This window comes from Lynx canadensis, chromosome D4, assembly GCF_007474595.2.
Source record: "Lynx canadensis isolate LIC74 chromosome D4, mLynCan4.pri.v2, whole genome shotgun sequence".
Lineage (NCBI taxonomy): Eukaryota > Metazoa > Chordata > Mammalia > Carnivora > Felidae > Lynx > Lynx canadensis.
In genome coordinates, this window is record NC_044315.2 from 55,969,889 (window position 1) to 55,991,670 (window position 21,782).

A 21,782-nucleotide genomic window follows, 5' to 3' on the forward strand; every position below is an offset into this window, starting at 1 on the left:
CAGGAGCCAACTTGAAAGAGCTCACAATGGCCAAATCTGGGACAATCTGAGCAATAAAATAATGATAGAAATGTATTATAATCTAGCAAATAAAAGAAATATCCATTTACTGTTATAATCTAATAAATAAATTGGAGAAGAAGGACAGCTCTTTCTTACAGCAGAATTCCAACTAATTAAGGTAAAAAGAGTGATAGGAACAGGAAATCCCACCAGGTAAACACCACAGTAATTGTTGCAGATTAAGAATCATCAATGGATGACAAAATTAGGCAGCAAAAGTGTGATGTAAATAGGATATCTGCATAGTTTCAAAGTATCTCCCCATGAGATATTTATTAATTACAAAAGGAAAAATGGTAACATTACGGTGGAGAAACCTAGCACAAACCACCTTAAGTGATCAAAGTGAACATCACCAGTAGTAAGACATACTGATTTCATGCACCACCTGATATGATCCACCAAGAAGGACACAACTTATGTGGTGTTCTTGCTAAAAATTCTTTACCTTGATCAAATCTGAGAAAACATCAGATAAACCCAAATCCACAGACAATCTGCAAAATAAAAGGCCAGCACTCTTCAAAGGTGTTAAAGTCACAGACAACAAAAACTGAGGAGACTACGAAGACAGAACAACTAAATGCAATAAAAGGTCCTGGACCCAAAAAAGGACATCAGTGGGACTACTGGTGAAATTAAAACAAGGTCTGTAGATTAGTTAATAGTATTATTACTTTTTTAATATTTAAAACTTTTATTTGAGAGAGAGAAAGAGGCAGGCAGGGGGGTGGGGGAGAGAGAGTGAGAGAGAGAATTTCAAGCAGGCACCATGCTCAGCACAGAGTCTGACACAGGACTCGATCCCATGACCCTGGGATGACTGAAATCAACAGTTGGACATTCAACTGACTAAGCCATCTAGGCACCCCTTTAAAATTTTTCTTTTTGTAGTTAATAGTATTATAACCAATGTTAATTTCCTGATTTAGAGCATTTTATTATGGTCACGTAGGATGTTAATATTATGGATGCTGGGTGAAGGAATGCTGGGCATTTATTTTTGCATCTTTTTGTAAACTTAAAATTATTCAAAAATTAAAAAGATAAAGATAGATGCTCTCTCACCTTTCTAGCCTTGCAATTTATCCTTCATGAGGCCTAGAAATAAAGTACCTAGCTAGAGACTTCAGTTCTGGTCAAAAGGACTTAAATAATATGGAGGAGCACAGGCAGCACTGTAGAGCTGCAAAAAGGAATAAGGAAGATCTTTATACAGAACCGTGTAGGGAGCTCCAGGATACTGGTCAGGGAAAAAAGCAAAGTGTTTACAGTATGCTACCCTTTTGCTTCTGAGAACAGCGTTGAATACATATATATTCAATGTACTGAATGTGTGTGTGTGTGTGTGTGTGTGTGTGTGTGTGTGTTTATCAAGTGACTTTGCAACACAGTATTAGGACTACACATCCCTAACCAGATACAATTTAAGAGTGAAAAAGAAACTGCAAAGAAATATTAATTTGAATTCAGTAATCATATTATGAGTAGTGTTAGGATTATTTTGAAATGTATACATACTGAAGTAGAGCTAATAAATTAATGTTAGGAACTAAGAATTCTAGCATAGGAGAGAAGGGAAATATAAATTCAAAAAAGTTAACCAAAACCCTTGTAATCTTAATTTTGAATTAATTTATTAGTATGAATCCCTGATCTACCTTCCCTTTCAAAAAAAAAAATCTATTTCCTAGCTCTGTCTACTAACCCACTTATGGTATAAGCACCCCTAGTGCCCCTTAATGGTCTCTAAATGTCATTTCCTTCTAAAACCAAGGCTTGTTGAAGAACTGGCTGATTCAAGGTCTGGAAAAGGAAATGTACAAGATGAGCCTAGATTGGGGCACCTGGGTGGCTCAGTCGGTTGGGCGTCCGACTTCAGCTCAGGTCACGATCTCGCGGTCCGTGAGTTCAAGCCCCGCATCGGGCTCTGGGCTGATGGCTCGGAGCCTGCTTCCGATTCTGTGTCTCCCTCTCTCTCTGCCCCTCCCCCATTCATGCTCTGTCTCTCTCTGTCCCAAAAATAAATAAATGTTAAAAAAAAAAAATTAAAAAAAAAAAAAAAAAAAGATGAGCCTAGATTATCTTGTCATACCAGAAAGCCAGGAAGCTATTTGAGACTAAGAGGGCTGGTCAAAAAAACAAAGGAACATACTTGAAAAAGCTCCCACTGGCCAAATATGTACAATTTAAATAGCAAAAAAGAATAATGATTATAATGAGTTTATAATAATACAAAAAAAAAGTAAATAACAAACTCATTGGTCATGTTTAGGTTACTAGGACACCAGTCATTCTGCAAAATGGTGAGTAAAGGCAAAGAAGCAAGAATTTATCTGGTCTCTACTGTATGAACTATATTTCAGAATCAGACAGTTGAGGGAAAGTTCTTTCCAGCTAATAAAGAAGGAGTATTAGAATATCATCATTTTGGAATCTCTAGTAAAACAGCAGATACAGGCGATGTTCATCAACGGCTGCTAAAACCACTCAATGAAAAAGTCTGATAGGAAACTATAATGGAGGAATTAAGCTGACACTTGAATTTTTCTCAATTCTTAAAAAATCACAAAGAGAGAAAAGCAGACATTCTGTACCTCCTGACATGTTCCTATAGGAAGTCTAAAAACTACCCATGAATTCTTGTCAAAAAACAGAAGCCCAATCTCATCAAGCTTCTAGAACAGTGCTTTCCCAATAGAAATGTTAGCCACAAATGCAAATCATACGTGTAATTTAAAATTTCACATTAAAAAAAATGAAATTAATCTTTTTTTAAGTTTATTTATTTGAGAGAGAGAGCGTGCGCGCACATGCGCTCATGAGCAGGAGAGGGGCAGAGAGAATCCCAAGCAGGCTCCATGCTGCCAGCGCAGAGCTTGACACGGGGCTCAATCCCACGAACTTCAAGATCATGACCTGAACCAAAACCAAGAGTCCGATGCTTGGCTGAATGAGCCATTCAGGCACTCCAAATTAATCTTAATTACATGTTATGTAATCCAATACATCCAAAATGTTATTTCATTGTGTAATCAATATGAAAAATATTAATGAGATATTATGCCTGCTTCAAGATCCAGGGTGTATCTTACACTTAGAGCATATCTCAGTTCAGACTGGCTATGTTTGAAGTGCTCAATAGCCACATGTGGCGTAGTGGCTACTGTACTGTACAGCACAAACACAGATCTTAACCGCTTTACAGAAAATAGAACAGAGTGCCATGTTAAACATCAACATGGGGATGCAGTCAACCTAATCCAGAATGCAGGAAATCTTATAGGACAAGTGACCCAGTTTTCTTGAACAAATACATTGATATTAAAGAGAGAGAGAGAAAATGGAAGAACTGATATGGAATAAGAGAGACTATCAGAAATGATCCAAGGGTCCCGTTTGCATCTTGATTTGAACAAACCAACTGTGAAAAGCCATTTATGGGACAACTGGAGGAAGGATAACATTTACTAGATAATAGATAATATAACATAATTATTTCTTTAGGTGTGATAATGGCATTGCAGGTATATTTGAGAAAGTATGAGCCCTCATCTCCTTGAGATAATGAAATATTTGTGGAAGACATGACAGGATGACAGGATTTGCTTTACAATAATCCAAGGGAAGGGTTAGTTAGATTTTTCACATGTTGAAGCTGGGTGCAAGTATTTGGGAAGTCATTAAATGATTTATTCTACTTTTGTATGTTTGAAAACTTAATACAATCTAAAAATTTGATGAGAGGGAGAAAGCTTACCTAAGTTAACCATTTAGCAGCTGCAGAAATACTTGTGTGTTCCTTTGCTGAGAATCTGATTGGGCAGCCTCTGCCCAATTCCAACCTTGGAATTCCACTGCCAGACTCTAAGAGCATGCCCTTGCTCTACTGATTCCACCCAGCCACCCTCACCCACTCTGGCTGCATGTAAAGAGGGACAAAATCTCTCAGGAAGGATTTTTAAAAATTTTTAAGTTTTTAATTGTTTGTTTATTTATTTTTGAGAGACAGAGAGAGAGAGAGAGAGGGAGGGAGGGAGGGAGGGAAAGAGAGGGAGGGAGGGGCAGGGGCAAAGAGAGTGGGAGACACAAAATCCGAAGCAGGCTCCAGGCTATGAGCCATCAGCAGAGCCTGACACGGGGTTCGAACTCATAGACCATGAGATCATAACCTGAACTGAAGTCGGACTCTTAACTGACTGAGCCACCCAGGTGCCCCTCAAGAAGGATTTTTAGATTAAAGTTGTCAAACAACTTACAGCCAGAAGACTCTGGTTTATTTCTGCACCTTCCATCTTTGTCTGTCTATCTGAGTCTCTGGCGTCTGCTGCTCTTTCACTGCCAGCCAAGTCAATAAAAGAGATCCTAGAGAAAAGACACAGCAAAGATAACTTCTTTGGGGCTTTGGTTTATTTTTACAACAGTCAGCATTTTGTGGCGGCAGGAAGAAATTAACACTGGCCCATCCTCAGGAAAGAAAAGACATTACTGTCAGCTTTCCAAAAGTATTTTAAGATCCTGATCTGTCAGCTGTTGATAACACTGTTCACTCAGACACTTCCATTGGTTTTAATCATTTGTGAGAAAGTATGACTAAAATTAATAAAACATTCTTCCCCCCCCCAAAAAAACCCGCCATTCTTCCCATAAAGCTAAATGACTGCAATGCAAATCACGTATGTGACCACTTAGATAATTAAATAGAAACTTCTGTGGGCTGCTTTCCAGCCAAAAAAAAAAAAAAAAAAAAAAAAGAAAACAAAAGAAAAGAAAGAAAAGTTTAAAGAAAAAAAAAAGAAAAGAAAAAGACTCATTACTGAGAGGTGAGATAGGCTCATCCATCAGTGTGGCAGAGTTTGCTAAGATAGCACCAGAGAAGCAATGAATGTATTCAATTGTCTTATGGCTTCTTTCAAGAAGGCTAGATTAATTTTCTCTCCCCCCCTCCCCCTTTTTTTTTTGGCCTGTAAGCTGAGATGCATTTCCTACTATTCCTTTGCTGATACTGTGTTTCATGTTAGAAGCAATCAATGTCCCTTTTAATAACTTAGGCTTGACCAACAATAGGTCATTACTTCATGGTTAATCAACTGATGGCACTTTAATACAATGATTTATTTCAGGGCTAACAACTCTACTCTGTATCCCTGATATTTATTAAAAACTCCATGGTGGCAGAGTGTTCTGTTGTTGATAACACATATTTCAAAGTCATGTTACGGAAAGGCAGACAATGCAGTTCCTTGCATATTTCCAGCTCACCTGCCAAATGTCCTCTTGGCTGAATCTTTGATCTGAATTTGGATGATAGCATGGGAGCGGGAGGAGTCTGCATTAACACCAGTGGCCCCAGTGCTGCGCTCCTTGCTGCCTTTCAGAATCACCTGAAAATAATATCCATAGGGTGATTTCCCCAAGAAATAAAAAGGCCCTCTGGTTTCTAAGAGTTGGCTGAGAGCAATAGAGACCAGGCATATACCTTTGTCAGTACACTGCAGTCATTTTCCTTCTAAGCAGAAAGCTGCCTAAACATTAAATCATACAGAGTAAATACCCAACAGCAATGCAAACAATGTGGAATACTCACCTTGGGGGAGAACATTTAATAGCTGAAGAGCTAATTTACTTCTTGATCTCATAAACTCTTTTTTATATCTTTGATAGATTTAGCCTGACTACAATCTCCAGGGCATGACTTGTCTCCAAAGCAAGGTCCCACAGTAGCCATCTATCTTAGTAACTAAAGCAAAGGACAGAAATGTGTATCACAGAATGACTAATACACAGGGAAGAAAAAGAGGGAGAGAGAGACAGAATCCCAAGCAGGCTCCACACTGTCAGCCTGTCAGCTCAAAGCCTGATGTGGGGCTTGAACTCACAAACCACGAGGTCATGACCTGAAATCCAGAGTTGGCTGCTTACCCTACTGAGCCACCCAGGTGCCCCTAGAATTGTATTTTAGAATCAAATTTAGAATATTTTAGATGCACTCATTTTGTAAATAGCTTGCTAAAAGTGTAATAGGTCTATCCGATGAATCTTTTTATAAAGAGAAGAACCTGTTAATTTATAACACTGTACTGTCAACTGCAGAGCTAGTATGTTACTGCTAATTAGAAATCATAAGAGTGACAGTAGTCCCTTACACTGGGTGTGGCAGGTCCCCCTGCCCTGCACTGCTAACTAAGCTCGGATGCTGGCTAGGCTGCTTCAGGCACATCTGTAACTGAACCACCTAGCTCAAATGTACTTCTTTATCCTGGCCTCTCTCCTGTCACTCTGACTTTGTGCGTACATAGACTAATGCAAGGATGATGTGTAATGTTCTTTTTATCAAACTTTTCTTTTTTCTCTATTAGAAAAGAAAGACATGCTTACTGTGGAAAACTTGGAAAATGTAGGAAAACTATCAAGAAGAAAATATATACCTCACATAAATCCAGAGTAAACAAGATTCTGGTGTATTTCCTTCTAGTTTTAGGGTTCACACCTCTTTTTGTTTTTTGCTTGTTGGTTTTGGTCTTTTACAAGCCCCACGAAGAGACAGGGGAGATCCTTTAAATCTCTACATTTGTATAAACAATATGCTTGATAAGGGAAGAAACAGAGAAGTTAGTGACTTACCCGAGGTCACATAGGTCAAATATCATCAGGCTAGGGATAGAAGCCAGGTGGCCTCTGCCACGTGAGAGTAATGATGCTAGGGACACACAGCTGAGAAAGGCCTCAAGGCCTAGCTAGGCACAGCGGATACAGCGGATACAGACAGACGCTTAGAGGATGGTTTGTGGTTCACCCCCAGGGAAGTCAAGAAAAGTTGGCTTCTGGGGTTCTGTTATGAAGTTTTACACTTGGTTTTTCATGCACCTTGTCCACCTTATCCATCATGATGCATTAGGTACCTGTGAGTACATCCCAGAAAACCTAATGTGTTGAGGATACCTTTCCTGACTAATGACTTTTAGGGAAGGCATGAAGGATTTCTGGTTCTGGTCCAGTTTCCTCAGCTTCAGAAACAGGCTACAATCACCATGCCTTTCAGAAAGTGAAATAAAGCACCTGGGCTCTGACGAGTAAAAATGACTCCGTTTATAAAGATCATCAGATAGATCAACTTTTTTTTAATATTTATTTTTATTTAAAAAAATTTAAGTTTTGTTTTTTTTTTCTTTTGAGAAAGACAGAGACAGCACAAGCAGGGGAGGGGCAGAGAGGTAAAGAGAGAATCCCAAGCAGGCTCTATGCTGCCAGCACATACAGCCCGACACAGGGCTCAAACCCACAAAACCGTAAGATCATGACCTGAGCTGAAACGAAGAATCAGACACTTAACCGACTGAGCCATCTATGTGTCCCAATGTTTATTTATTTTTGAGAGAGAACAGGAGTGAGGGAGGTGCAGAGAGATGGGGACAGAGAAGTGGGCTTCATGCTGGTAGCAGAGAGCCTGATGTGGGTCTCGAACGCACAGCCCTGAGATCAAGAGTTGCATGCTCCACTGACTGAGCCAGTCAGGTGCCCCAAGAACAAACATTTTTGTGTAAACTTCCAAAACTTTATTTCTTTTCAGAAATGTAAAACAGAGTTTCCTGGGGAAATAGAGCTTTGCAGATCAACATGAGACTCCACGGGCTCCCCAGTACAAGTGAACCAAAAAGAAAAAAGAAGAAGAAAAGGGAAAAACAAAATATTTGGGGGAAAATGCAAGTCTAGGAGCCAAGCAAAAATAGTGCAATCAACTGAAAAATCAGTAGGCTTCCTTTTCCTTTACCACTTCCTCCTTCTTGAATTCTTCCTTCTGTAACTGAAGTCTATTGGGCAAATTTCTAAATCTAGGTCCTTTAGACAAAACATGTTATGTGAGTAGTGAAATGGGGAACTGCCACCAAAGAAACTAAAGACAACGGCTCAATTCTGTTGCCTGGGTAACATTCAGGGACATTATTAATAAAGACTATTAATAAGAACAGATGTGGCGAATTGAACTAGTGTCACACCAACCATTTTCTATATGTTATCTCATTTCCTCCTGTATCATCCAACCCAATCATCTACTATCATCCACATGTTTCAGGCTCAGAAAGGGAAAGGACATGCTGAAGGATACATGGCACCAGGACCCACCTCTGTATGGTTATAAGGCTTTAATCACTAAGGTTTCTGTGCATATACTGAAGGAGGGCTAGGAGCATGTCAGTAGCATAGGCACTGTGTGCATAGTAAGTCTCTACCACTGGCATACAACCGAGGCTCATCTAGGGGAAGCTTTTGCCATGTGGGCCTCCGTTACCAATTGCGATTAGGGCAATGATAAAATATGAAACAGGTTTATGAGAAGTTTGAGAATGGATGCCCATAAGTACATAAAGTGGCTATCGAAATGACTTAAAAATCTGTAAATCTGGGGCGCCTGGGTGGCTCAGTCGGTTACGCGGCCAACTTCGGGTCAGGTCATGATCTCTCGGTCCATGAGTTCAAGCCCCGCGTCAGGCTCTGTGCTGACAGCTCAGAGCCTGGAGCCTGTTTCAGATTCTGTGTCTCCCTCTCTCTGACCCTCCCCCATTCATGCTCAGTCTCTCTCTGTCTCAAAAATAAATAAACGTTAAAAAAAATCTGTAAATCTCTACAACTGAAAAAATACTCATCAATTCCCTGACAGAAGAAATCTTGATTCCACAACTGAGAAATGTGAGGAGTCAGTGCGTCCTCGGTAAAGGCAGGGAAGACCTGGTGTCTGCATTGTTAAGACCAGGTAATAAAATACACTTGAAGGAGAGAGTTCCTGGAAGAAGGACAATCCTGTGGGAAAAATACGGCTGCTAGTTGTGCAGGCATGCAAGTGGCCATGCCTGAGTGAACCTGAGGGTGATCTATGAGCGTGACACTCAAAGATGACACCTGAGGGTGACACTTGAGCAAACACATGGGTGATACTTGAGCGAGCATGTACAGTAACACCTGAGAAAGTGCAACACCTGAGTTAGCAAGTGCTGTTGTTTCGAGTCAGTAAATGTTCATGAGGGCATCCATAATTTATATCAACTTTCCATCTTGATCTCAGCTGACTTCTTGTAGACTGAGAGTATCGATGGTGATGATATAAAACACTGACTAACAGGAAACTTCTTTCTGCTTTTTTTTTTTTTAGTTAATTTTTTGAGAGAGAGAGAGAGAGAAAAAAAACAGGGGAGGGGCAGAGAGAGAGGGAGAGAGAGAATCCCAAGCAGGCTCTGTAGTCAGCACACAGCCCGATACAGGGCTCAAACTCACAAACCATAAGATCGTGACCTGAGCCGAAATCAAGAGTCAGATGCTCAACCAACTGAGCCACCCAGGTGGCTTTTCTTAGGAAAGATATCTTAAGATAGAGCAGTACCATAAACTCTTGCAAAGGTAGTGGGAGTGATATGACACCAGACTGCCCATTAACACAATTATGGCCATAGCTAAGGGAAAGGGACCTCCTCCTAAACATCTCTTCCTTTCCCATTCAGTTGGTTAAATCTTCAGGGATAAAGGCATCATGGGCAGTAACTCTCCTGTCAAATGAAGGAATGGCTGGGGGAGGTGGGGGCAAGAGAACCACAGGGAACAGGAATATAAGAAACAATTTTCTTAGGACTCCACAATGGAGGGCACTCTGGACAGGTTAAGAATGGTCACAATCTTGGGGCACCTGGGTGGCTTAGTCGGTTGGGCAACCAACTTCACTCAGGTCATGATGTCACAGATCGTGAGCTCGAGCCCCGCATCAGGCTCTGTGCTGACAGCTCAGAGCCTGGAGCCTGGTTCGGATTCTGTGTCTCCCTTTCTCTCTGCCCCTCCCCGACTCATGTTCTATCTCTCTCCTTCAAGAGTAAAAAAACATTAAAAAAAAAAAAAAAAGAATGGTCACAATTTCAGGGCACCTGGGTGGCTCAGCTGGTTAAGTGTCTGACTTTGGCTCAGGTCGTGATCTCATGGTTCATGAGTTCAAGCCCCGCTCAGGCTTTCTGCTGTCAGTGCAGAGTCTGCTTCAGATCCTCTGTCCCCCTCTCTTTACCCCTCCCCTGCTCTCTCTCAAAAATAAACAAACATTGGGAAAAAAAAAAAAAAGGGGCACCTGGGTGGCTCAGTCAGGTAAGTGTCTGACTTCGGTCTGGGTCTTGCGGTTTGTGAGTTCCAGCCCCATACTGGGCTCTGTGCTGACAGCTCGGAGCCTGGAGCCTGCTTCAGATTCTGTGTCTCCCTCTCTCTGCCCCTCCCCCGCTCATGCTCTGTCTCTGTCTCTCAATAATAAATAAAAGTTAAAAAAAAAAAAAAAGAATGGTCACAATCTCAGGGAAGCCCCTTCAACACATCACACAAACTTTTGTTGCGCACTTGATTTTACAATTCCTAGAAAGGGGCCCTTGGCTCTTAAGTAACTCTAAAATAGCCACACTCATGTGCTATCCTCAGATGTTTTATCCCAGGACTTAAGAATATAATAGTCACACAAATATGAGGTCTCAGCCCTTAAGCAAAATTTACTTATTTGTCCTAGGAAAAAGAAACTGTTAGAAAAAGACATCAGTGGTGGGCCACCCTGCCATTTCATACACCCAAATCCCTAGAAAGGTGTATTGTGAAGCTGTTCTAAAGGAACGTCTGGTCAAGTACCTGGCCTGTCCTTCTAGCCTTCTTTCTTTGACTCTAGCCAGGCTTGCTACTAAAAGAATACTGTAAGGATGATTATAATGGCTGCAGGCTGCATGTCAGAATCACGTGGAGAGCATTTAAAATGACATATACCTTCATACATTGCTGCTGGGAATGTAAAATGGTACAGCCACTTTGGGGAACAGTTTGGCAGTTCCTCAAAAAGTATGACCCAGCAATTCCATTCCTAGGCATAGACTCAAGAGAACTGAAGACATACGTCCACACAAAAACTTGTACTATGAATGTTTATAGCAGTATTATTCATAACAGTGCTTCTATAAAAGTAAAAACAACCTCTGTGTCTATTAACTAATGAATGGATGAATAAAATATGAATAATATGGGGCACCTAGGTGGTTCAGTCGATTGAATGTCTGACTCTTGATTTCAGCTCAGGTCATGATCCCAGGGTCGTGGGATCAAGCCCTATGCTGGGGTCTGAGCTAAGCATGGAGATTGTTTGAGATTCTCTCTCCCATTGCCTCTCTCCCCCACTCACAAGCTCGCTCTCTCTTTCCCTCTTTAAAATATATATATATATATATGAATAATGTATCCATAATAGAATATTATTCAGCCACAAGAATGAATGAAAGTACTTTCATATGCTACAACATGGGTGAGCTTTGAAAATCTGTTAAGTGAAAGAAACCAGAGACAAAAGGTTGCATATTGTAGGATTCCATATATGCTATGGCCAAAATAGGCAAATTCAAAGAGACAGAAATTAGTGGCTGCAAGGCCTGGAGGCAAAGGAAATATGGAGCAACTGCTACTGGTACAGGGTTTCATTCTGAAGTGATGAAAATGTTCTGGAATTAGATAGAGGAGATGGCTGCACAACTTTCTGAATATACTTTAAAAATCACTTAACTGCATATTTTAAAAGGGTGATTATTTTATGTGGATTATATTTTAATAAGAAAATTATATTTAAAAACACTGAAGCATATACTTTAAAAAGGTGAATTTTATGGTATGTGACCAATATTTCAGTTCAGGATAACACTAATATCTACATCTAGGCCTGACTGATTTAAAAGATTCTGATTTCATTGACCTCAGAGTCAAGTAAGCATTTAAAGACACTGCGGTGAAACTAGAAAGGCAAGCCACAGAATGACACAACATGTTTATGACACAAAAAACTAACAAATGACTCACATTTGTATATACACATCAGTAAGAAAAAGAGAGACAACCCCAAAATGAGGAAAAGACCCTAACTGGCATTCCCCAAAGAGGAAACCCATAAGATAAATTAAAAATATGGGGCGCCTGGGTGGCGCAGTCAGTTAAGCGTCCGACTTCAGCCAGGTCACGATCTCATGGTCCGTGAGTTCGAGCCCCGCGTCAGGCTCTGGGCTGATGGCTCGGAGCCTGGAGCCTGTTTCCGATTCTGTGTCTCCCTCTCTCTCTGCCCCTCCCCCGTTCATGCTCTGTCTCTCTCTGTCCCAAAAATAAATAAAAAAGTTGAAAAAAAATTAAAAAAAAAAAAAAATAAATAAATAAATAAAAATATGAAAAGCTATTCAATTTATTTCTCAATCAGCAAAATGCAAAATAAAACTACAATGAGATACAATTAAACAATTCCAGACTGGCAAAAATTTGAAAATCAACAGGAAGTCTTGGCAAGGATGAAGAACAATGGGATTGCTCATACACCACTTGTGGTAGCATACAGAGCTTTGGAAAGCTAATGAAGTGGAAGATCTGCACGTCCTCACAACTAGAACTGTACCGGAACACAGGTATAAGGACATTTCACAGTTACAATGTTCAGAAGAGCCCCCCAAATAGAAACAACCCCAGCTGTCCATTAACAGAATGGTTAAAAGGTGGTATATTCATATGATTGAACACTATATAGCAAATAAGAACAAAACTACAGCCATGTGCAAAAACACAGACTGAACTCAAAAGCATAATGATGAGCAAAAGAAGACAAATAATATGGTGTGATTCTATTCATAAAAGTTAAAAAACAGGTGCACAGTAAGTTATATAGTTAATGGATGAATACATAAGTGGTAAAACTATAACAAAGAACAAGAAAGTGATTTAGCATAAATGTCAGGAGTACAGGGGACTGTGACTGGCAAGTTGTATAGGGGTTTATGGGGTGCTGAAATGTTCTATTTCTTAATCTGGGTAACTGATTATGAAAGTGGTTGTTTCTTTATTCTATACTATACTACACTATACTATACACATTCAGGCTTTAAGCATATTTCTGTATAGGCTATTTTTCACAATAAAGTGATCTAAGTGGTTGAGGAGCACTGCATTAAAGGACAATTCAACAAAAATATATTTGTACATAAATTAATAAATTCCCAGAAAAGGAAAAAAAAATGATTTTAAACCGTTTGAACAGTGGATATCTCAGTGGGGAGTAGGGAGTTTTATACAGTAAGTTGGAAGTGGCCTGTATTCTTCTATCTTCTTACATATTTTTGCAAGGTTTGTATCTAGTAATGAGCAAGTGTTAAAAGATAACTTTTTAGAAGTTTTTTCAAATTTATTTGAGAGAGAGACAGACAGTGCCCCTAAAAGAACTTTTCATGAAAGATTTGGAAATGTCTTTGGAAGGATATACAAAAAAACTTGCCTCAGTTTTAAAAGGGAATAGAAGGGATATTTTTATTGTACCTCTTGAATTCTGAACCCATGTGAAAATTACTATTAAAAAAAATTTTTTTTAAGTAATTTCTGCACCCAATGTGGGGCTCAAACTCATGACCCAGAGATCAAGAGTCACATGCTCTACTGAGTCAGTCAAGTGCCCCTTACCCATTAAAATTTTTACTTAAAAGTAAGAATATTTCGGGGCACCTGGGTGGCTCAGTCAGTTAAGTGTCCAACTCTTGACTCCAGCTCATGGTCTCACGGTTTGTGAGTTCAAGCCGCACATTAGGTTTCTGTGCCGACAGTGTGGAGCCTGCTTGGGATTCTCTCCCTCTCCCTCTATCTGCCCCTCCCCTGCTGACTCTCTCTCTCTCAATATAAGTAAATAAACTTAAAAAAAGAATATTTCTCTCCAGTAGCTTTTCCCATTACCATAGATATACACATTAGCAGTCTGTCAAACTAGCACAAGAGTAGCCTCTCATGCACAAGGTTCTCCCACACACTCTGTGGCACTTAGACAACAACCCTGTACAGAAAGGAGCTATCCTCTTAGAGGACTCACATTTTACAAATGTTAGGTAGCATGCTTGTCATGGCCCTCTGGCTAAATTCCATTATTCTTGCTAGATAGCAAAATGAATTCTTTCCCTGTACTTAGGTTACTATCATGGGGTAGTAAGGAAGAGTTACCTCTAAGAGGAGCTCCACACTGTCCACCTGAAGCTCTTGCAGTCCCACTATCTGTACCACGTGGTTGCTATCTTCTCTTGCAAAGAGCCTGCAGACACAAGAACATGGTTGGTACAGCAGACCTGCTATAATGGACTTTGTTCCCTATTAGGTAGCAGTTCTGTTATTTGAGTGAGATTGATGTGTATCCTCCCCGCCCCCCTCGCACACCTCCTGATCACAGCCCTGGGCTTCAGAGATGGTCCTTGACTATTGTAAACAAATCAACATCTTTGGCTACAATTAAAAGAATGAACATATAATGCAGACATATGCCAATCAACAGATGGTATATTCCTGGCTTTAGTGATTGGTTCAGGAGTGGATATGGGATCTCTGCTGGTCCAATCAAAATAGTTCTTGTCTCTGGTCGTTAGGTGCCTGGGATGAGGTGCTGGTGCTCTTTCTGGAAGTGAAAGTATGTGGCCCTGGGAGCAGTGGCAGCCATTCCGTATCTGCTAGAGGGCCAATTTTGAAAGCTAACATCATAGAAGGTAGAGCAGAGAGATGTACAGAAACTGGGTTCTACTCTATTTCCAACATAAGGAGTCTTCATATATCTTCCAAGGGAGGAAGGAAGAGCTGGTGCTATAACTGAATTTCTCAGGCCTATGTATAAGGCTATGGTCTATCATCATCATTAAACCAGATATATCAAGGGGCATATATTGAATCTATCAAAGACTCAAAGATTATTTTTCTCCCTTAATAAGATACTGATTAAGGTTAAGAATGGAATTCCACTTTATACCCAAAAAAGGAAATGATTTTCTCAAAAATGTTTTCTTAGTTTGTTTCACCCCAAATTTCCAAATTTTTACAGAACAACTGGAGAAAAACAGCTTCACCAATCCCCATGACCTATCAGAAACTAATTCTATTAGAACGGTCAGGCTTCTGGAATAAAAGAGGGATCAAGCTTTCAGAGCCCTCAGGTCATTCCTAAACATACAGGCCCTATGCCCTGAGCTCACCCCAGAACAGTTCCTAATGGACAGCCCAAAATGTACTTCTAGCTTTTTAAATTCTATAAGCCAGAAATGTATTTCTATCACTTTTTATGCAAGGCTATAAAAACAATTTATCCTCTACTTTAAGAGTTAATTTGTGGGGGGGGGGGTTGCTGGGGGGCTCAGTCAGTTGGTTTGGCTTCTGACTCTTGATTTCAACTCAGGCCATGATCTCACCATTCGTGAGTTTGAGCCCCGAGTTGGGCTCTGTGCTGACAGTGCAGACCTTGCTTGGGATTCTCTCTCTCCCTCTCTCTCTGTCCCTCCCCCACCTCTCAAAATAAATAAACTGAAAAGAATGCAAATATACAGGGCAATATATCTGAGTCATTCATTAAAGAACCGCACTCACAAATAACTAGATATCCTGACTGTCCCTTCACCCAAAGAAACCAACAAACCAGACACAGACAGACACACACACACAGCACAACAGCTTTTATCCCCTTGCCGACTGTTCTTTAAACAAAGAGGACTTCAACTTCCTGCATTTTGACCTCAAACTTTCTAAATGATTAAGTTCATTCCAGCGTATCATACTCTTAACTCTGGGAAAAGACCCTGCAGGCAAAGCATCCCCAGAAGGGAACACAAACCACCCCCTCAAGCGATAAAGGACTGTCCCAAGTCAGCAAGACTCTATCCATGATTGGCCCTAAGACAATGATCAACTTGACTTCACTGCCCACCTGCACAAACCCATTGACCTTCGTCCCACTTTCTCCTTATATAAACCTAGAAGTATTTTCGGCACCTTGGAGGCAATCTTTGAAATGTTAGTCTGTTGTCTTCCTGGTGGTAGCCCCACTGAACTAAATTCCTTTCTTGTTTCAACACTACTTGTTTCTCTGCCTTTGGATTTTGTTGGTGGCTAGTGGTTGAACCTGGTCTGTTTGAGACCTCCAGAGCCAGATGCTCTTGCCAGTGTCCAGCTACATTCTGACTGGAAAGGTCTCCTAAGTAATAGTGTTGGGGCCTTGGAAGAGAAGCTGTGATTGAACTAACTTGAGGCTTCAAAAACCAACAGAGGGTAATAAAGAAAAGCAACTCTTCTCCAAACCAAACCTAGAGCAGAACCCTCCTTTATTTGGCAGTTGCTGTGTCAGGACTAAACCCTGAACACCTGTACATCCTCTGAATTGTGGCATACCTAAAGGTCCCCTTTTCTTGGAATAGTCCACAGATGGTGGTCTGCCTAAGCCCAGTTGATGGCTTCTCCAGCTTCACTACTCAATACTCTTATAGGTAACAAAGGCAAGCTGAGAGCATAGTACAAGCTAACACCCCCACCCCCCATCCCCCAGGTGGGATTTGTAAAACATTCCTTAGGCACTCTTGGCTGCCCAAGAACAAAGGAAAGGGAAAAACAAATGGTTAACTGATAGAGATCATCATGCAGGACAAGAGTTTGCATCAGTTTGCAACTGTCTTAATAATTTACAAGTAAAGGGGCGCCTGGGTGGCGCAGTCGGTTAAGCGTCCGACTTCAGCCAGGTCACGATCTCGCGGTCCGTGAGTTCGAGCCCTGCGTCGGGCTCTGGGCTGATGGCTCGGAGCCTGGAGCCTGTTTCCGATTCTGTGTCTCCCTCTCTCTCTGCCCCTGCCCCATTCGTGCTCTGTCTCTCTCTGACTCAAGAATAAATGAAACGTTAAAAAAAATTAAAAAAAATAAAAAATAAAAAAAAATAATTTACAAGTAAAAAGGCAATCTCCAGAAACCTATGGACTCAATTTCCTAGAGCCCTAACCTCATTCTCCCCTCCACAGGACAGAAAATCTTATATAATCAGTCACTCTTCCCAACCCCAGTGCAGCTCTTTCTGCCACGGGTCCTGTCCTCGTGCTTTAATAAAACCACCTTTTTGCACCAAAGACATCTCAAGAGTTCATTCTTGGCCATCTTGGCTCTGGACCCCAACCCTTCAAACATCAGCACCTTTGGCATGGGGGCCTGCCCTATCACACTCTACTGAACTCAGATGCTCTTCTAGCCCAACCCCCATTCCAGTGTTTGCCTGGAATTTGCACATCCTTTTGGACAGCTCTGTAGGGGCTTGGATACCTTTGCTGGGGGCTAGTTTCTGTCACTGATTTAGTTTCCCCAGCCTACCACCATGCTCTGCCCCAATTCCCTTCTCTCCACTTGTGACTGCTCCCAACATGTCACAGTTCTGGTTAATTCGGTTATGACACTCTTTTATCTTTCCACCTCCCCTATTCCATCTCTCCTCCTTATCCTCCCAGTCAGTCGGTACCTTCACAACTTTGTTGTTTCCTGCTCAAAATCAGCTCTTTCAACCTAAACAAAACTTTAGGCCAGAAAAATACAATAGGATTTAAATCCATTTCTAAGTTACTGTATTATGTTTCAAGGGCAACAGTTTAAGACTTAGAAGAGTTAGAAGTCTAATGTGAAGAAGAGAGATGTATCTAAAAAAAAAAAAATTTTTTTTTTTTAACGTTTATTTATTTTTGAGACAGAGAGAGACAGAGCATGAATGGGGGAGGGTCAGAGAGAGAGGGAGACAGAGTCTGAAACAGGCTCCAGGCTCTGAGTGGTCAGCACAGAGCCCGACGCGGGGCTCGAACTCACGGATCGTGAGATCATGATCTGAGCCAAAGTCGGACACTTAACCGACTGAGCCACCCAGGCTCCCCGAGATGTATTTTTTTTTAACTGATCTCAGAAAATTATCATTAAGTTTACCCTAAGATTATTGAGGAAAAAAAATAAGAGAAAGCAAGAAACATTATTTATAGTTCTTCCAATGTAATAATAGGCAAAAGAATAGGAAGGTATTTAAGTACATGTTGATATCCTGATTTCCTGAAATCATCACCCTTTTGCAGATCAAAGTAAAAGGGATAGTCTTTTGATAAACATACGGATATAGATCACTTAAAAAATACTAATGGAAGGCTAATTTGCATTCTTTTCTAGCTGAACTGATTTAAAAAATATTCATCTAATTCAGGAGACTCATCTCAGAAAAGGGCACTAATATAATAAGACCTTGTATTAAATCCCATGATCATCAATTCTGTGGACCCTCGCTTAAAACAATCATGAACAGATTTGTAGTTTCCCATTCATAACCAGTACCTTTTTCTTCTATTTAAGAGGTCATAAAGCTGTCCACAGTAGATTTCATAGAAGCTGATCCACACAAAGAGGTGCCTTTTTGGCTGGGACACTTCTAGTTGCCTGAAGATCTCTTTGGCAGCCAGAGCATAGAGTCCTGGGTTCTGATGAGTTCCTATCATGGTGTAGGTCTTCCCAGCACCTGTCTGTCCATATGCGAAGCAAGTGGCATTCCCTCTAGGGGAAAAAAATCATTCGTATAACATATACACTAAGAGAAATGTTAATCTACATACAGATTTTTCATGACCAAAGTCAGGTAGAAACAGAATCCTGTTTATAGCTGACAAAATTCAGCTATGAGCATACAATCCTTTAGGGAGAGGAGGGCTTTACGTGATAAAAACACAGGAAGAGGAAAAAACATTCTTAAAGCAGCACATGAGTTTTTTAATAGGAATTTTTCATGGAACTGGTTATATGATAAGACAAGTCTGGAAGCAAATAAGAATTCCATGCTAGATGTCCTAGAGAATCTAAGAGATGATTTTGTCTTAATCCGAAAAAGCTTGATGAAAGAAGTAATAGAGAATTAAAATAAATACAAAAATAACAGAAGACCATATGATTAACAGGGTGGTAATGACTACTCATATAAATATTAATGAAGTTTAGATGTGAATAAGCAAGATATTTGAGGAAGGACTCACAGAAGGGTTTTTCTAAGAGCCTCAGTTTTCACTTTCATTAATAAATTAATTAGTTACTTGATTTCTAAGATCCCTTCTAGCTCTGACACCATGTGGTTCTAAGTAAGAATCACTATTCTTGCATGTAGGGTGGGTATGTGCATGGGTATGAGTGTGAAGAACTGCAGAATAAAAGGTGCAGAGGAGAGCTGGGAAACTATCCTGCCAATCACCGCATGTTTTTGGAGGAGCTAGAGGCCAAGATTACCTGAGTATTGGAGGCTCGACTATGTAGTACAGAGTAGAAAATGAACAATGTTAAGTAATAAGCAGCTATTGCAGACTCTTGAACAGGAAATTGCATGGAGATTAATGATAAAAGTAGCTACTTGCAGTAAGAAAAAAGTCTGTGAATACACAGAAGTAAGGGAACACTGGAGGTGGGCAGAGAGAAGGACATGAAGAAAGAGGCCTGAAGCCAGAAAGAAACCCAAGAACCAGTAATAGGACAACAGCAAAGGAACCATATAAGTGTGAGAATAAAGAGATGGTAGCTAATCAGATTTAAGCTGTTTGAGCAGAGACCAGGTACTCCTTGTCTTTTGAATCCAGGCTCCCAGTAGTATGGGCATTTGAATACACTAGCAGAGGCACAGATAGGAAAGGATTAATGGAGGAAAATGTAAACACATTGCAGAGGATTTAGTAGAATGAGGGGCACCTGGGTGGCTCAGTGGATTGAGTGGCTGACTCTTGATTTCTGTTGAAGTCATGATCCCAGGATCAAGCCCTGTGCTGGGGTCCACACTAAGTGTGGAACCTGCTTAAGATTCTCATTCTCTCTCTCTCTCCCTCTCTCTCTCCCCCCCTCTCCCCCCTGCTCATGCTCTCTCTCTCTAAAATAAAAAAAAAGATTTAGCAGAATGAGAGTAAAGAATAATATCTACCTTATCTTCTGAACATTTTAGTGATGATCTTTTTGAAAAACAATATGGGCATGAAAAATCTCTTATTACACTTTGCATAATGGATGCACTTAACTTGTAGCTCTCTTGTTTTTTAACTGGTACTGTCCTAACATTCAAATTCTAACTTTACAAACTTGCTCTCTTAAAAAGTACTCCCTAAATTTGATATATAAGAAATCAAACCTGAAAGGCATTTCACTTTTTCAGCCTACTTAGAATTAAAAAAATTTTAATGACTGCTATTAAACAACAATAAAAAGAAAACAGACAAACAAAAAAGGGGCAAATGAAGGTATCTGAATGGCAATAAGCACATGAAAAGATTCGCAGTATCATTAGGCATTTTGAAATTCAAATTCAAAGCACAATGAGATAAAGTTACATACCTATTAGATTGGCTAAAATAAGACTGACAATACCAAATATGGTGAGGATGTAGAAATGCAATTCACACACATTGCTGTTGGGAATACAAAATGGTGTGAGAAAAACTGTTTGACACTTTTTTTTCTTTTTCAACGTTTATTTATTTTTGGGACAGAGAGAGACAGAGCATGAACGGGGGAGGGGCAGAGAGAGAGGGAGACACAGAATCGGAAACAGGCTCCAGGCTCTGAGCCATCAGCCCAGAGCCTGACGCAGGGCTCGAACTCCCGGACCGCGAGATCGTGACCTGGCTGAAGTCGGATGCTTAACCGACTGCGCCACCCAGGCGCCCCTGACACTTTCTTATAAACACACACATATCCTAAGACCCAGAAATTCCATGTCTAGGTTTCACCCAAGATGAATGAAAACATGTCCAAGAATCAAAGACTTGTACAAGAATGTTCATACAGCTTTATTCATAATAGTCCAAAACTGGAAACAACCCAAATATCCATCAACAGGAGAATGGACAAATTATGGTATATTCATAGAAAGGAATATTAGTAATAAAAACTACAGATACATGTACTAATATCAAAAAACATTATGCTAAGCCAAAGAAGCCAAGCATAAAAGAACACATATGGGAATGATTCTACTTCTGTGACATTCTAGAACAGGCGAAAACAAATATAAAGTGACAGAAAGCAGGTCAGTGGTTATATAAGACCTGAGGGTAGAGGTGGAGGACACAAGGGGACACAAGAGAACTTTCTGGGGTAACGGAAATGTTCTGTATCTTGTTCAAGGTATTGGTTACTTGGATATATACAACTACTAAAACTCATGAAACTTGAATACTTCTTAAGATCTGTACATCTAACTGTATGTGAATTATACCTCAATATTTTTAAAGTTATAAAAATTATTTTTAAAAAAGTCAAGGGGCACCTGGGTGGCTCAGCTGGTTAAGCATCCAACTTCGGCTCAGGTCATGATCTCACCGTTCGTGGGTTCGAGCCCCGCACCAGGCTCTGTGCTGACAGCTTGGAGCCTGTAGCCCGCTTTATATCCTGTGTCTCCCTCTCTCTCTGCCCCTCCCCTGCTTGAGCTCTGTCTCTCAAAAATGAATAATTGTTTAAAAAAAAAAAAAAGTCAAAATACTCTGGGGCACCTGGGTGGCTCAGTCAGTTGAGTGTTTGACTCTTGATTTTAGTTCAGGTCATGATCTCATTGTTTATGAGTTGAAGTCCCACATTGGGCTCCATGCTGGCAGTGTGGAGCCTACTTAAAGTTATCTCTCTCCCACTCTCTCTGCCCCTCCCCAGCTTGTGTGCACTTTCTCCCTCTCAAAAAAAAAAAAAAAAAGTCAACTCATTTAAAAAATAAATAAATAGGGGTGCCTGGGTGGCTCAGTCAGGCGTCCAACTTCAGCTCAGGTCATGATCTCACAGTTGGTGGGTTCGAGCCCTGCATGGGGCTCTGTGCTGACAGCTCAGAGCCTGAAGCCTGCTTCAGGTTCTGTGCCTCCCCCTCTCTCTGCCCTTCCCCCACT

The 21,782-nt window shown here is 40.6% G+C and overlaps 1 protein-coding gene across 1 annotated transcript in view; it reads right to left on the bottom strand.

Annotated features, from left to right (window-relative positions):
* Window positions 1–21,782, bottom strand: part of KIF24 (kinesin family member 24) — a 50,434-nt gene that overhangs the window by 16,439 nt on the left and 12,213 nt on the right. The window contains exons 4-7 of the mRNA XM_032595670.1: window positions 18,223–18,438; window positions 14,071–14,158; window positions 5,326–5,447; window positions 4,323–4,428 (exon numbers count right to left, since the gene is read on the bottom strand). Coding sequence (XP_032451561.1) covers window positions 4,323–4,428; window positions 5,326–5,447; window positions 14,071–14,158; window positions 18,223–18,438 — 532 coding nt within the window. The remainder of the gene's footprint in view (window positions 1–4,322; window positions 4,429–5,325; window positions 5,448–14,070; window positions 14,159–18,222; window positions 18,439–21,782) is intronic.